This window comes from Balaenoptera acutorostrata, chromosome 5 (assembly GCF_949987535.1).
Source record: "Balaenoptera acutorostrata chromosome 5, mBalAcu1.1, whole genome shotgun sequence".
In the NCBI taxonomy this organism is placed as follows: Eukaryota; Metazoa; Chordata; class Mammalia; order Artiodactyla; family Balaenopteridae; genus Balaenoptera; species Balaenoptera acutorostrata.
Genome location: NC_080068.1, coordinates 131,012,369 through 131,028,554, shown reverse-complemented (window position 1 = coordinate 131,028,554; position 16,186 = coordinate 131,012,369). Strand labels below are relative to the sequence as shown.

General features: G+C 36.7%; 1 protein-coding gene across 2 annotated transcripts in view; it reads left to right on the top strand.

Annotated features, from left to right (window-relative positions):
• Window positions 1–48: 48 nt before the first annotated feature.
• SCLT1 (sodium channel and clathrin linker 1) overlaps window positions 49–16,186 on the top strand; it is a 237,467-nt gene continuing 221,329 nt past the window's right edge. The window contains exon 1 of one of the 2 annotated variants that reach the window (XM_057547507.1): window positions 49–383. Coding sequence is in view for 1 of the 2 variants with exons in the window: in XM_057547506.1 (XP_057403489.1) it covers window positions 525–558 (34 nt within the window). In the remaining variant the exon portion in view is untranslated. Of the gene's footprint in view, window positions 559–16,186 lie in introns of both variants that reach the window. The other variant, XM_057547506.1, reaches the window with a different exon arrangement.

The window sequence follows — 16,186 nt, the reverse complement described above, 5'->3', positions numbered from 1 at the left end:
CCTGCGTGATGACGCAGGCGGCGTCACCGTCTCCAAGGAGCGGTCTGGGGCACCGGTTTCAAAGTCGCAGGGCGGGCCGAGTGGACTTCCGCTGCTTGCCCCGGGCGTCTCGGCAGTCCTGCAGTCGCTCCCCGCTCCGCCAAGGACGCCGCCACCCGGCTGCCCGCCAGCTCTCTCGGCGCTCTCCTGAGTGGCCCAACACGACCCCGAGTGACCCGCGGGACGCCTGTACATCCCTGGTCCCACCTGGCTGGGATTCGGGTGAACGTGGAAGAGAATTCACTTGGCGGGTTCCCAGCAAACCTGAAATCTTGTGTCTCCCTTGAGCGAGGGACTCGGCTGGGACTCGGGAGAAGGAGGTGCGGCGGGGCTGTTGACGCCACGTGAGTAGGATGCTTGATTACACCGCTCAAGTGGTAGACAACCTCCGAAGCGTTGCTTTAGATTTGTTTTCCCGCACAACGAGCTTTGTGTCTTTTTAAGAAAAGTAAAGGTGGTGAAAGCGTCAAACAAATTGTATCTGAATGGCCACAGAAATCGACTTTCTGCGAGATCAGAGTAAGCTCCACATTCCTTTATCGAGAATTCTTATATGTAATGTTTAATGTCGTCATCGTTGACTAGTATTTTCTGAATGCCTGTTGGGTGCATGGAAATTTGTAAAAACTTAAAAGAAGATAGCTGCAGAAAAAGCTTGATGGTATATATGAGGATATGTATACATTTCAGCAGAACCGTTTAGTAAATACTGATAGGTTCCTTAAGCTTATGTGGGACTCTGCTACATGCGTGTTTGTTATGCTCCTCGCATACTCTGGAGAAATTAGAGGGCTAATGGCCAGGAAGAGTTTCCAAGTCTGCAGTTAGAACCTAGAGACACAGCTGTGGCCATTTGTTCAAAAGCTGTTCATGGAGCTCCTCCTGTTTTCTATTATGTACCAGGCGCTATACCAGCCTAGCTGCTACAAAGATGAGGAGGACTGTTCTACCCTCAAGAATTTAATTTGAGGAGAGAAGTATATAAATTCTATAAATACACTGAAGTGGCAGCAACTGCCAACTCTTTTTCCTCAATTTCCTCACGGGGTTGTTCAAATGATTAAATGACCATTAAAATATGTATAGGATTTAGAATAGTATCGACATAGTGCTAAACAAATATTAACTATTACACGGTTATAATTTACTGTGGTCAAGGAAGGTGCCATTTGGGCTGAAACTTGAAGCACTAATATAACTTTACTAGATAAAGAACCGTGTAGTCGAGTAGAACAATATTTACAGCATTGAAGGGATTAGGAATATGCTTTGTTAGAAACTTTTAAGAAGGTTGGTTTGAATGGAATGTGATGTATATAGGGAAATGGCAAATGGAGCTGAAAGGAAAGAATCTGGCTAGATAGTGAAGGACCTTGTCTGCTGTGTGTTCAGGAGTTTGGACCATTGCACAGGTTATAGGAATCACCGAAAGGAATTCAGTTGAGTGTAACCCGATCAGATTGTGATTTATTTGAAAAGCCCCGTTGGCTGTTATGAGGAACATGCATTATAGCAGAGTGCAGTTAGGCAATTGTTGTCATTATCCGGGTAAGAAGTGAACTAAGATAGGTTCAGTGAGATTGGAGATGAAGGGATTTGGAAGAAAGAGGTACAGGGCAACTCAGGTTTTTGGCTTGCTTGAGCAATGGAGAAAGTAGGAAAAAAGTGGTACGGTCCATTTTGGAAGCATCATAGACCAGTGGTTGAGAACTCAGCCTCTGGATTCAGTCTGTCTGGGCTCATGTTTTAGCTGTCTTTCTAGGTCTTTGACCTTGGGCAAGTTACTTAGCTTCTCTATACCTCAATTTTTTCATTTGTAAAATGGGTATAATAGCACAATAACCCTCATGGGGTTGTTGTGAGGATCAAATGAGATGATGCAAATAAAGCACTTAGCATGGTGTCTAGCACATTTTAAGTGCACAGTTTATATTATCTAAAATCATTAATGACATTATAATGATACTACAACATTAGCATTATTTCTTAGGTTTGAAGTGGGAATATCCCTTATCCCATAAGGAGGACTAGCTGGCCACCATCTGAGTGGTGTGGGACCAGAATTGCTGTTGAGTAGTTTGGTTGGGGTGGGGAGAGTTCCTGAGGCACTCATAAACTATGAGTTTTAGAGGAATTCACCAGCCACAGTTCTTAAATAAATCTGAAGTCCAAATACCAGAGAGAACGATAGAAGCATAGTAAATTATTTCTTGAAAAATGAGTTCACCAGAAGACAAGGGCATGGAAGAAGGGAATCCTCAGACAGAGGGAGCAGAAGAAGCAAAGGCTCAGTGGCTTGAAATAACTGCTTATTCAGGAAATTGGAGCATGGAATGGTAGGGTTTGCATGAAGAGATGAGAATGAGTGTTAGACGTCTATGAACCTCCCCTTTTTTCCTTTAACTGGACCTCACATGCCAGGTATAGCTGGTGGGTGACCCCATTAGTTGACCAGCTGAACACCAGTTCAGGTAAATGTAGAAAGCTTGCCCTTCTCCCACTTACCTCTGACCTTCTCTTCATTGCCTTCTGTTGACTTTGGGCCTCCTTTCATTTGTCCTAGCATATTTGCAGTACACCATCCTTCTACCTCCCTCTGAGAAGGGAGACCTGATAGCCCTTAGGGACCTGTTCAAAGAGGGACTTGTATATTCTTGCCTCCTTTATCAAAGATAAGGTGACCATATGTGTGTGGGTTTATCTCTGGGCTTTCTATCCTGTTCCATTGATCTATATTTCTGTTTTTGTGCCAGTACAATACTGTCTTGATTACTGTAGCTTTGTAGTGTAGTCTGAAGTCAGGGAGCCTGATTCCTCCAGCTCCGTTTTTCTTTCTCAAGATTGCTTTGGCTATTCGGGGTCTTTTGTGTTTCCATACAAATTGTGAAACTTTTTGTTCTAGTTCTGTGAAAAATGCCAGTGATAGTTTCATAGGGATTGCATTGAATCTGTAGATTGCTTTGGGTAGTAGAGTAATTTTCACAGTGTTGATTCTTCCAATCCAAGAACATGGTATATCTCTCCATCTATTTGTATCATCTTTAATTTCTTTCATCAGTGTCATAATTTTCTGTATACAGGTCTTTTGTCTCCTTAGGTAGGTTTATTCCTCAATATTTTATTCTTTTTGTTGCAATGGTACATGGGAGTGTTTTCTTAATTTCACTTTCAGATTTTTCATCATTAGTGTATAGGAATGCTAGAAATTTCTGTGCATTAATTTTGTATCCTGCTACTTTACCAAATTCATTGATTAGCTCTAGTAGTTTTCTGGTAGCATCTTTAGGATTCTCTGTGTATAGTGTATAGTATCATGTCATCTGCAAACAGTGACAGCTTTACTTCTTCTTTTCCAATTTGGATTCCTTTTATTTCTTTTCCTTCTGTGATTGCTGTGGCTAAAACTTCCAAAACTATGTTGAATAATAGTGGTGAGAGTGGGCACCCTTGTCTTGTTCCTGATCTTAGTGGAAATGGTTTCAGTTTTTCACCATTGAGGACGATGTTGGCTGTGGGTTTGTCGTATATGGCCTTTGTTATGTTGAGGAAAATTCCCTCTGTGCCTACTTTCTGGAGGGTTTTAATCATAAATGGGTGTTGAATTTTGTCAAAAGCTTTCTCTGCATGGATTGAGATGATCATATGGTTTTTCTCCTTCAATTTGTTAACATGGTGTATCACGTTGACTGATTTGCGTATATTGAAGAATCCTTGCATTCCTGGGATAAAGCCCACTTGATCATAGTGTCTGATCCTTTTAATGTGCTGTTGGATTCTGTTTGCTAGTATTTTGTTGAGGATTTTTGCATCTATGTTCATCAATAATATTGGCCTGTAGTTTTCTTTCTTTGTGACATCTTTGTCTGGTTTTGGTACCAGGGTGATGGTGGCCTCATAGAATGAGTTTGGGAGTGTTCCTCCCTCTGCTATATTTTGGAAGAGTTTGAGAAGGGTAGGTGTTAGCTCTTCTCTGAATGTTTGATAGAATTTGCCTGTGAAGCCATCTGGTCCTGGGCTTTTGTTTGTTGGAAGATTTTAAATCACAGTTTCAATTTCAGTGCTTGTGATTGGTCTGTTTATATTTTTTCTTTCCTCCTGTTTCAGTCTCGGAAGGTTGTGCATTTCTAAGAATTTGTCCATTTCTTCCAGGTTGTCCATTTTATTGGCATATCGTTGCTTGTAGTAATCTCTCATGATCCTTTGTATTTCTGTAAGTGGTGCTGGGAAAACTGGACAGGTATATGTAAAAGTATGAAATTAGAACACTCCCTAACACCATACACAAAAATAAACTCAAAATGGATTAAAGACCTAAATGTAAGGCCAGACACTATCAAACTCTTAGAGGAAAACTTAGGCAGAACACTCTATGACAAATCACAGCAAGATCCTTTTTGACCCACTTCCTAGAGAAATGGAAATAAAAACAAAAATAAACAAATGAGACCTAATAAAAACTTAAAAGCTTTTGCACAGCGAAGGAAACCATAAACAAGACAAAAAGACAACCCTCAGAATGGGAGAAAATATTTGCAAATGAAGCAACTGACAAAGGATTAATCTCCAAAATTTACAAGCAGCTCATGCAGCTCAATATCAAAAACACAAACAACCCAATCCAAAAATGGGCAGAAGACCTAAATAGACATTTCTCCTAAGAAGATAAACAAATTGCCAACAAACACATGAAAGAATGCTCAGCATCATTAATCATCAGAGAAATGCAAATCAGAACTACAATGAGATATCATGTCACACTGGTCAGAATGGCCATCATCAAAAAATCTACAAACAATAAATGCTGGAGAGGGTGTGGAGAAAAGGGAACCCTCTTGCACTGTTGGTGGGAATGTAAATTGATACAGCCACTGTGGAGAACAGTATGGAGGTTCCTTAAAAAATTAAAAATAGAACTACCATATGACCCAGCAATCCCACTACTGGGCATATACCCTGAGAAAACCATAGGTCAAAAAGAGTCATGTACCAAAATGTTCATTGCAGCTCTATTTACAATAGCCAGGACATGGAAGCAACCTAAATGTCCATTGACAGATGAATGGATAAAGAAGCTGTGACACATATATACAATGGAATATTACTCAGACATAAAAAGAAAGGAAATTGAGTTAGTTGTAGTGAGGTGGATGGACCTAGAGTCTGTCATACAGAGTGAAGTAAGTCAGAAAGAGAAAAACAAATACCGTATGTTAACACATGTATATGGAATCTAAAAAAAAAAAAAAAAAGTCATGAAGAACCTAGGGGCAAGACGGGAATAAAGACACAGACCTACTAGAGAATGGACTTGAGGATATTGGGAGGGGGAAGGGTAGGCTGTGACAAAGTGAGAGAGTGGCATGGACATATATACACTACCAAAAGTAAAATAGATAGCTAGTGGGAAGCAACCGCATAGCACAGGGAGATCAGCTCTGTGCTTTGGGACCACCTAGAGGGGTGGGATTGGGAGGGTGGGAGGGAGGGAGATGCAAGAGGGAAGAGATATGGGAACATATGTATATGTATAACTGATTCACTTTGTTATAAAGCAGAAACTAACACACCATTGTAAAGCAATTGTACTCCAGTAAAGATGTTAAAAAAAAAAAGTAATTGTGTTTCCTCTGCTAAAAAAAAAAAGAAGAAAGAGGGACTTGCATATCAAACTAAGGAGTGAAGAATTCATTCTTGTAGTGGGTGTTATAACCAGTAGGGATGGATTCTTTTCATTCTCTTAAGAGTGTCTTTCACAGAGCAGAAGTTTTTAATTTTGATGAAGTTCAGTTCATCAATTTGTTCTTTTATGGATGTGTCATATCTAAGAAATCTTTGCCTTACTCAAGGCTGCAAAGATTATCTTCTATGTGGTCTTCTAGAATTTTTGTAGTTTTAGGTTTTACTTTCAAATCTATGAAACATTTTGAGTTAAATTTTGTACAAGGTGTAAGATAAGAGTCGAGGTTCACTTTTTTTGTATATGGATGCCCAATTAAAAAGACTATCCTTTCTCCATTAAATTACCTTTGCGTCTTTGTTAAAAATCAGTTGTACATATTTGTGCAGATCCATTTCTGTTCTGTTCTGTTGATTATCTGGAAACCAGTATACTACTCTCTTGATTATTACAGTTTTATAGTAAGTCAGATAGTGTTGGCCTTTCAGATTTGTTCTTTTTCACAGTTGTTTTGACTATCATAGGTCCTTTGCACTTCCATATACATTTGAGAATCAGCTTGTCAATTTCTACAAAAAAAGGTGCTGGGATTTTGATAGGCATTGTATTGACTTTCTTGATCAATTTGTGTAGAATTCATTTAATGATATTGAGTCCTCTGACAAATGAAAAAATATATGTCTCAATTGATATAACTTCTTTAATTTTTTCTTAGTAATATTTTATAATTTTTAGTGTATAGGTTTTGCACATATTTTGTCAGATTTATCCCTGTGTATTGCTGTTTTTGATACTGTTGTAAATGGTATTATTCTTTTACTTTCAATTTCTGAATTATCATTGCTAGTATATAGAAATACTTTTTGTGCATGTGTGTGTGTGTATGTGTATTTTACCCTACCATCTTTCAAAGCTCACTTATTCTAGTAGGTTTTATATAGAGTCCATCAGATTTTCTACATTGACAATCTTTTCATCTGTAAATGAAGACGGTTTTACTTCTTCCTTTCCACTTTGGATGCCTTTCATTTCATTTTCTTGCTTTATTGCACTGGCTAGAACCTTGAGTACATTGTTGAACAGAAGTGGTTGGAGTGGACATCCTTGTGTTGTTGCTGATTTTAGGGAGAAAGCATCTGTTTTTCAAAATTAAATATGATACTAGCTGTAGTTTTTTCATAGATGTTCTTAGTAGGTTGAGGATGTTCATTTCTATTCCCAGTTTTCTGAGAGTTTTTATCAGAATGAGTGTTGGATTATTTTTCCAAATGCTTTTTCTGCATTTATTGAGATGATCAGATGTTTTTTCCATTTTTAGTTTTTTAATAGGGTGATTTACATAGATTACTTTTCAATGTTAAACCTGCCTTTTTGTGATAGTCTTCTTGGTCCTAATGTATTATCTTTTTTATATATTGTTGAATTTGATTATCTAAAGTTTATTTAAAATCTTAACATCTGTGTACCTAAAACCTTTTTTTTTTTTTTAAATTTTTTTGGCCGTGCCGCGGAATGTGGGCTCTTAGTTCCCCAACCGGGGATCGAACCTGGGCCCCCTGCCTTGGGAGCGCAGAGTCTTACCCACTGGACCACCAGGGAAGTCCCATGAAGCCTTTAAAAAAAAAAAATTTCTAATGTCTTTGTTTTTGGTATCAAGTAATGCTGGCCTCAGAATTACTTGGAAAATATTTTGTCCTCTTCAGTTTTCTGGAAGATGTTTGTGTAGACTTGGTATTATTTCTTCCTTAAATGTTTGGTAGAATTTACCAGTGAAGCCAACTGGATCTAGAGCTTTCTTTGTAGGAAGATTTTAAACTGTAAATTCAATTTCTTTAATAAAGAGTTAGTACTCTTTTGTTTATGCGAGACAGAGCCTTCACAGATCTTATATATGTGGAGTTCTTTCTCTGTACAGCTTTCTCTCCTATTGTTTGTCCTGCCAACTCTAGTTTACTTGGTTTCCACTGAGTCTCAGCTTCATCTCCTTAGCTCAAAGGATTTGCTGATCTCTGCCTGCATTTTCCCTCCTTGTTCTGTGGCCAGAAATGTTGCTCAAGTCAGTAAGCTGGGACAATCACAGGGTTCACTTCATTTGTTTTGTGTCTGTAATTATCAGTGTCTGATGTGTGTTTGCCTGGCAAACCATTGTTTCATTTGTTTGGTTTTTTTGGTGTGTCAGGTGGGAAAGTGGACCATTTTACTTTATCTTGAGCGTAAGCAGAAGTCCTATTCAATTTGCCCTACTTTTGAAATCTTAAACACAAATATCTTACTCCCACTATAACTGTTCTTTGACCTCATTGAGACCTCTATTCTTTGAACCCTTCATTTTCTTCCATTTCCTTAACTCCTTCCCAGCTTGTTTTTACTACCTTCTTACATAGGCTGTAACAGTTTCCCCTTGGTTCATCTGTTCTCTTGTAAGTAATCTTAATGTGATTATGCCCCTGCTTTTCTAGCACATGCCTGGTAACACCTTATCCTGAGTTTGATTTTGCAGTTCTTGTACCCAGCTGTTCAATAACCATAGATAAAAACCTCCTGGATAAGTGCCACCACAGTTTCAAGGTTACCTCATAACTAATAAGTAATTGGGCTGGGATTTGAACCCAGGCAGTCTAGTTTGAACCCAGTGTCTGTCTTCTTTAGTACCCAGCAAAGACACTTGCATGAAAGAAAAATAATAGACCTGTTTTACTTATGCACACAGAAACTAAAATCCTAAATAAAATATTAATAAATTGAATCCATCAATGAATATAAGTTCATGTGTGTGTGTGTGCGTAGATATATAATATACATACAATCATCTTCATACTGTGTTCATCCCACCAATGGAAGGGTAGTTAGCATTAGAAAATTATTCAGTACATAAGAGAAGACCTAGATTAATGTAGCAACATATCAAATTTGTGGATTAGAGCACTCAGTATAGTAAACATGTCAATTTCCCCACAAATTAATGGGTAGATTCAATGCAATCCCAAACCTAGATTTGACAACATGGTTCTAAAATCTATGTTGATGAGCTAGGAGTAGCCAAAAGAGTTTTAAAGAGCATCAAGGTGGGAAATTTTATTTTTCCAGCTATTAAGACTGATTATAAATATCCAATTATTAAATCAATATTGTATTGGCAGATAGATAAATACATAGATCAGTTAGCACAGAGACAAACACATACATCTCCAGACATTTGTTATCTGAAAGAACAGGCAACACAAATCAGTGGGAAAGGATAGGCTGTTCAACAAATGGTGCTACGATAATTGGGTATCCAAATGGGAAAGAAAAAATAATGAAGATATCTTTCTCACACCATATAGAAAAATTATCTCCAGATTGATTGAAGGAATAAATTCTCTTTAAACTTTCAGAAAAAAATTTAAGAGGGTGTCTTTTTGATCTCAGGATCATAGAAGATTTCTTAAAGAGACAAACATTTTTGACTGAAAGGAAAATATGTATGAATAGACAACATTAGAAATAAAAACTTGGATATCACAAGAAACATCATCAATATAATGACTAGCCCAGCCACAAGAAAGGAGAATATATTTATAATAAATATAATGAAGAGTCAATTACCATTCACAATTTAAAAAGTTTTCACAAATAAGAATACATTCACACTAATAGAAAAATGGTAAAGAATATGATAGGTCATTCACAAAAAATAAAACCTGAAGAGCTACTAAAAATATGAAAATGTCAATCTCATCAGTAATCCAGAAAATGCAAATTAAACAATGAGATAAGTGCTTGTTCAATGAAGGAAATTGTAGATTTAAGTTATGGTAAAATTTCCTCCAGATTAAAGTCAGTCTATGAAGATTGTTTTCTCTCATTAATACACAATTGACTTCTTAACCTATTTTATTTACTGAGACATCATATTTAGTGTTTTTTCTTATTTAAAACCCTATCAGGAAAAAAAAAGAAGTAGTTTGTATTGGAATTATTATATCCCTGGCCTTATCTCCAACCTCCTTTTGAGACTGTGATAGAAGAGTAATAAGCAGAAACTAGATCCTAATTTTAGTGCTGTGTGTCAGGTAACTCTCTTAAAAGTTCTGAGGGTAACAATAAAAAAAAAAGGGATAATTCCTTTTAAACTCAAAGTTAAAAATGATTTAAATTATTAATACTTTATAATTACTTATTCCTTTATCAGAATCACATATATGTCATATTTCTCCACCAAATTATGTATGCTTTCAAGGAAGAAACTGTTATCTGAAGTTAACAGTGTAGAATGTATACATTTTGTGTGTGTAATTTTATATTTTTTAATTTATTTGTATATATAGTTAATATATATGTGCATATATATGTATATTTGCTAATGTGTAACATGCAGAAAATAGAGAAAACAAATATAAAGCTAAGAGAATTATTACAAAGCTCAAAACTCATATAATCATAACCCAGGTCAAAAAATAGACCATTGCTAGCACCCCAGAAGCCCTCTTGTGATCATACCCATGTCCTCCACCCGAAAGATAATCAAAGATAACTAATATCTTTAATTTTACACTGTAAAAATTGTTTTGCCTGTGTTTGAAATTTATATAAATGGAATCATAAACCATGCGTCCTTCTGTGTTTGGCTTCTTTTATTTAATATTATGTTTTTGAGATTTATTCATACTCTTGCATGTAGATGTAGTATGTTCATTTTCATTGCTATAGAATATTCTAGTTTATAAATTTATCACTTTTATCTATTCTTCTTTTGATAGATACTTGCAGTTGTTTCCGGTTTGGGGGCCATTGAGAATAATGCTGTTACCAACATTTTTTGTCATGGCCCTTGGAGCTCAAGTGCACACATTTTGTTTGGGTATATTCCTAGGAATTATATGTGTGTTTAAAATTCTACAAATTTACACTCCCACCAGCAGTGTATGGGAGTTTTCTTTATTCCACATTGTCACCAGCATTTGTCTTTTAGTCTTAGCTCTTTATTTTATTGTAATTTTAATTTGTATTTTCCTGATGTCTAATGAGGTTGACAACTTTTCTATGTTTGTTGGGCACCTGGTGGGTAACCTTTTTGTGAAATACTAATTAAGTCTTTTTACCACTTTGTTTATAGGATTGCCTGCCTTTTAACTGATAGAATTTCTTTGTATATTCTAGAAATAAGCCCTTTGTCAGTTATAGGTGTTGGAAATACCTTCTCCATGTTTGTGGCTTGCATTTTTTTTTTTTAATTTTATTTATTTATTTATTTTTGGCTGCGTTGGGTCTTCGTTTCTGTGCGAGGGCTTTCTCCAGTTGCGGCAAGTGGGGGCCACTCTTCATTGCGGTGCGCGGGCCTCTCACTATCGCGGCCTCTCTTGTTGCGGAGCACAGGCTCCAGACGCGCAGGCTCAGTAGCGGTGGCTCACGGGCCCAGTTGCTCCGCAGCATGTGGGATCCTCCCAGACCAGGGCTCGAACCCGTGTCCCCTGCATTGGCAGGCAGATTCTCAACCACTGTGCCACCAAGGAAGCCCCATGGCTTGCATTTTTACTCTCTTAACAGTCTCTTTTTGATGAACAGAAGTTCTTAATTTTAATGTAGTCCAGTTTGTCATTTTTTCTTTTATGATTAGTGCTATTTGTGTTTTGATTAAAAAAATCTTTCCCTATCCTAAGGCTATACAGATATTCTTTTTGTTCTCTTTTAGAATTTATTGTTTTGGCATTCACAGTCAGATCTTCATTTCACATAAAATTGATTTTTATGGGTGACGTTTTGTTCTTTTCCATGAGCGTATCCAGCTGACCTAGAACCGCTTACAAAAAGATTGTCCTTCTCCCCTCACTGCTCTGGAGTGCCCCTTTGATCACAATTCAAGTGCTCATATATACATGGGTATACTTCTGGATCCTGGATCCTCCTCCATTGGTCAATTTTGTTTATCCTTATATGACTATCACACAGTCTAAATGCCTATAGTTTTATAATAAATCTTGATATCTGGTAGAACAAGTCCCCCCGCCCCGATTTTTCTTTCGCAAAATATTAGCTATTCTTTTTTTTTTTTTAAATTAATTAATTTATATATTTATTTTTGGCTGTGTTGGGTCTTCGTTTCTGTGCGAGGGCTTTCTCCAGTTGCGGCAAGTGGGGGCCACTCCTCATCGCGGTGCGCGGGCCTCTCACCATCGCGGCCTCTCTTGCTGCGGAGCACGGGCTCCAGACGCACAGGCTCAGTAGTTGTGGCTCACGGGCCCAGTTGCTCTGCGGCATGTGGGATCTTCCCAGACCAGGGCTCGAAACCGTGTCCCCTGCATTGGCAGGCAGACTCTCAACCACTCCGCCACCAGGGAAGCCCTATTAGCTATTCTTGTTGCATTTCCACCTATATTTTATTTTATTTTTTATTTTAGTTTTATGGGTAGGGCATCTCATTGTTATTATTATTATTTATTTATTTATGTATTTATTTATTTATGGCCTTGTTGGATCTTCGTTTCTGTGCGAGGGCTTTCTCTAGTTGTGGCAAGCAGGGGCCACTCTTCATCGCGGTGCGCGGGCCTCTCATTATCACGGCCTCTATTGCGGAGCACAGGCTCCAGATGTGCAGGCTCAGTAGCTGTGGCTCACGGGCCTAGTTGCTCCGCGGCATGTGGGATCTTCCCAGACCAGGGCTCGAACCCGTGTCCCCTGCATTGGCAGGCAGATTCTCAACCACTGCGCCACCAGGGAAGCTCTGTTATTTTTTAAAATAGATCTTCATTGGAGTATAATTGCTTCACAACACTGTGTTAGTTTCTGTTGCACACCAAAGTGAATCAGCCATATGTATACATATGTCCCTATATTTCATTGTTATTTTAATTTGCTTTCCCCCAATGCACAATGCTTATCGTTTTCCAATGATTTCCCAATGTTGATCAACTTACACATGCTTATTTCTCATCTGTATATATTATTCTGTAAGGTGTCTACTCATATTGCCATATTTGTTTTAATTTGGTATGTTTTTCTTATTGTGGATTTTTTCTAGTTCTTTGAGTATTTTGCATGCAAATCTTTCTTCAGTTATGTGTTTTGAAAATATATTCTCGTAGTCAGGGGCTTGTCTTTCCATTCTTTGAACATTGTCCTTCATAGAGTAAATAGTTTAAATTTAATAAAGTCCACATTATCAATATTTTTTCTTTCACGGATTGTGCTTTTTGTGTTGTATATGAAAACTAATTATCAAAACTAGAACTCATGTGGATTTTCTCCCAAGTTTTCCACTATAATTTTTATAGTTTTGTTCTCTGTATTTAAGACAATGAATGATTTTGAATGAATTTATGTCTAAGTTGCAAAGTTTGTGTCTTTATTTTCTTGTGGTCATCGATTTGTACCCTCATCATTTGTTGACAATGACTAAAGACTAAAAGTCTGTGCTTTCTGTATTAATGTGCCTTTATTCCTTTGACCAAGGTCAAGTTGTCTGAATTTGCATAGGTGTACTAGTGTACTCTGTCTGTTCTGTTTATCTTTGTGTCTGTTTGTTTCAAATACCATGCTCTCTTGATTATTTTAGCTTTCTAGTAAATCTTGAAATTGGGAAGTGTGAGTTCATCAACTTCTTCTTCATCAGTGTTGTCTAGACTACTCAATGCAATGTTTGAAACAAGTTTGTCCATATCTACAAAATGGCTTTTATTGGAATTGTACTGGATCTTTAAATTAATTTAAGAAGAATTGACATCTTAATAATATTGTGGCTTTTGATGATGGACAAGGAATATATCTCAATTGATCTATTTTTCTTTCATTGCTTTTAAGAATGTTTCATATCTTTTTTCTTTTTAAAAGATTTATTCAATTTATTAAAAAAAAGAAAAAAAGAACCAGTTCATCCATTTTTCCCTGCCTCTCCCTGCCCTCATTCTCCACTTCTTGAAACCACCAATCTGTTCCCTGTATCAGTGACCTTGGTTTCTCTCTTTTTGTATGATATTTGTCTTTCTCTGTTACTTATTTCACTTAGCATCATGTTCTCGAGGTCCACCCATATTGTCACAAATGGCAAGATTTCATTCTTTGTTTATGGCTGAGTAATATTCCATTGTATATATACCACAATTTCTTTATCTACTCATCCAAAATGGATGTTTAGGTTGTTTCCATATCTTGGCTATTATAAATAATGCTGCAATGAACATGGGGGTGCATATCTTTTCAAATTAGTGTTTTAATTTTCTTTAGATAAATACTCAGAAGGGGAATTGGTGGGTCATGTGAATTCTGTTTTTAGTTTTTTGAGGAACCAAAACCTACAAACTGTTTTTCATAGTAGTTGCACCAGTACCCATCTCCACATCCTCACCAACAGTACCCATCTCCACATCCTCACCAACACTTGTTATTTCTTGTCTTTTTGATAATAGCCATTCTAACGGGAATGAGGTGATATCTTGTTGTGGTTCTGATTTGCGTTTTCCTGATGATTAATGATGTTGAGTATCTTTTCATGTGTCTATTGGCCATCTGTATGTCTTCTTTGGAAAAATGTCTATTCAGGTCTTCTGCCCATTTTTTAATCAAGTTGTTTGTTTTTTCGCTATTGAGTTGTGTGAGTTCTTTATTTTAGATCTGTTCCCCTTTTCAGATATATGATTTGCAATTATTTTCTCCCATTCAGTAGGTTGCCTTTTCATTTTATTGATACTTTTCTTTGCTGTGCAGGGGCTTTTTCCTCTTTAAGAAGTTTCGAGGTACAGCATTTTCACTATCATCGAGGTCAAAATACTTTTAAGTTTGTTTTGTAATTCATCCTGAGACCAATAGGTTATTGAAAAGTAATTTCTTACATTATGGAGATTTTTCCTGTAGTTTTTGGTTCTTCATTCTAGCCTAACTGTGCTATTATCAGGTAATAGGCCCTCTTTGGCTTTGCAGGGGAGCAAAAATAATTTTCCTCTACCGTTCTAGGTTGTTGCCTGTGACCTCCTATAGTAAAAGACAGACTAATAGGAGAAAAACAAGTTTAATAACATATTTACCTTCTGTATACATTAGAGACCCAGGAAAACTGAGAAAAACTCCTTCAAATATCCCAAGCTACAATCTTAAATAACATCTTCAGATAAAGACAAAAGAAGAGATGAGAAATTACCAGGAAAAGCACAGTAAACAGGAGTAAAGTTTTTAAGCAGATTTAAGTCATTACCTTCTCTATTCATAAAGAGTTTCTAGAGATTTAGAGTCATCTTTCTCTTTCTGGTATAGAGAGGGAGACATGCTTACAAATGGAGTTTTCCCTTATAAATGTAAATGTCTTTTACAAAATGGTAACTTGTACTCAGTTTTCAGAGCTTTTTCTGTTCTGCTGTTTCTTAAAAATTACCAGCCTAAAATAATCCTTATGGCAAAGAGGCATATTTTAGAGTGGTATATTCTCCTCTTCAGCTTCAGTCTTTTGAAAGTTGTTGAGACTTACTCTTATTTATTTATTTTAATTTTTAGTTTTTCTTCTTTTTTTATTGAAGTATAGTTGCTGTGCAGTGTTATATAAGTTACAGGTGTACAATTTTTAGTGCTTCACAATTTTTAAAGGTTATACTCTATTTATAGTTATTATAAAGTATTGGCTGTATTTTCCATGTTGTACAATATACCCTTGTAGCTTATACCTACTAATTGTACCTCTTACTCCCCTACCCCAATATTGCCCTCCCCTCTTCACTCTCCCCACTGGTAACCACTAGTTTGTTCTCTATATCTGTGAGTCTGCTTCTTTTAGGTTATATTCACTAGTTTGTTGTATTTTTTTAGATTCCACATATAAGTGATATCATGCAATATTTGTCTTTCGGTGTCTGATTTATTTCACTTAGCATAATGCCCTCCAAGTCCATCCATGTTGCTGCAAATGGCGAAATTTCCTTCTTTTTATGGCTGAGTTGTATTCTTTCTCCTTTATCCATTCATCTGTTGATGGACTACTTAGGTTGCTTCCATATTTTGGCAATTGTTAATAATGTATGCTATATGTACACCTGAAACTAACACAACATTGTAAATCAATTATACCCCAATAAAAATTTTTCAAAAATAATGCATGCTATGAACGTAGGAATGCATGTATCTTTTCGAATTAGTGTTTTTGTTTTTATAGGATATATACCCAGAAGTGGAATTGCTGGGTCATATAATAGTTCAATTTTTAGTTTTTTGGGAAACGTTCATACTGTTTTTAACAGTGACTGCACCAATTTACATTCCCACCAACAGTGTACAAGTGTTCCTTTTTCTCCATATCCTGGCCAACATTTGTTATTTGTGTTCTTTTTGATGATAACCATTCTGACAGGTGTGAGGTGATATCTCAATGTGGTTTTGATTTGCATTTCCCTGATAATTAGTGATGTTGAGCATCTTTTCATGTGCCTATTGGCCATCTACATTTCCTCTTTGGAAAAATGTCTATTCACTACTTATACCCACTTTTTAATCAGGTTATTTGTATTTTTG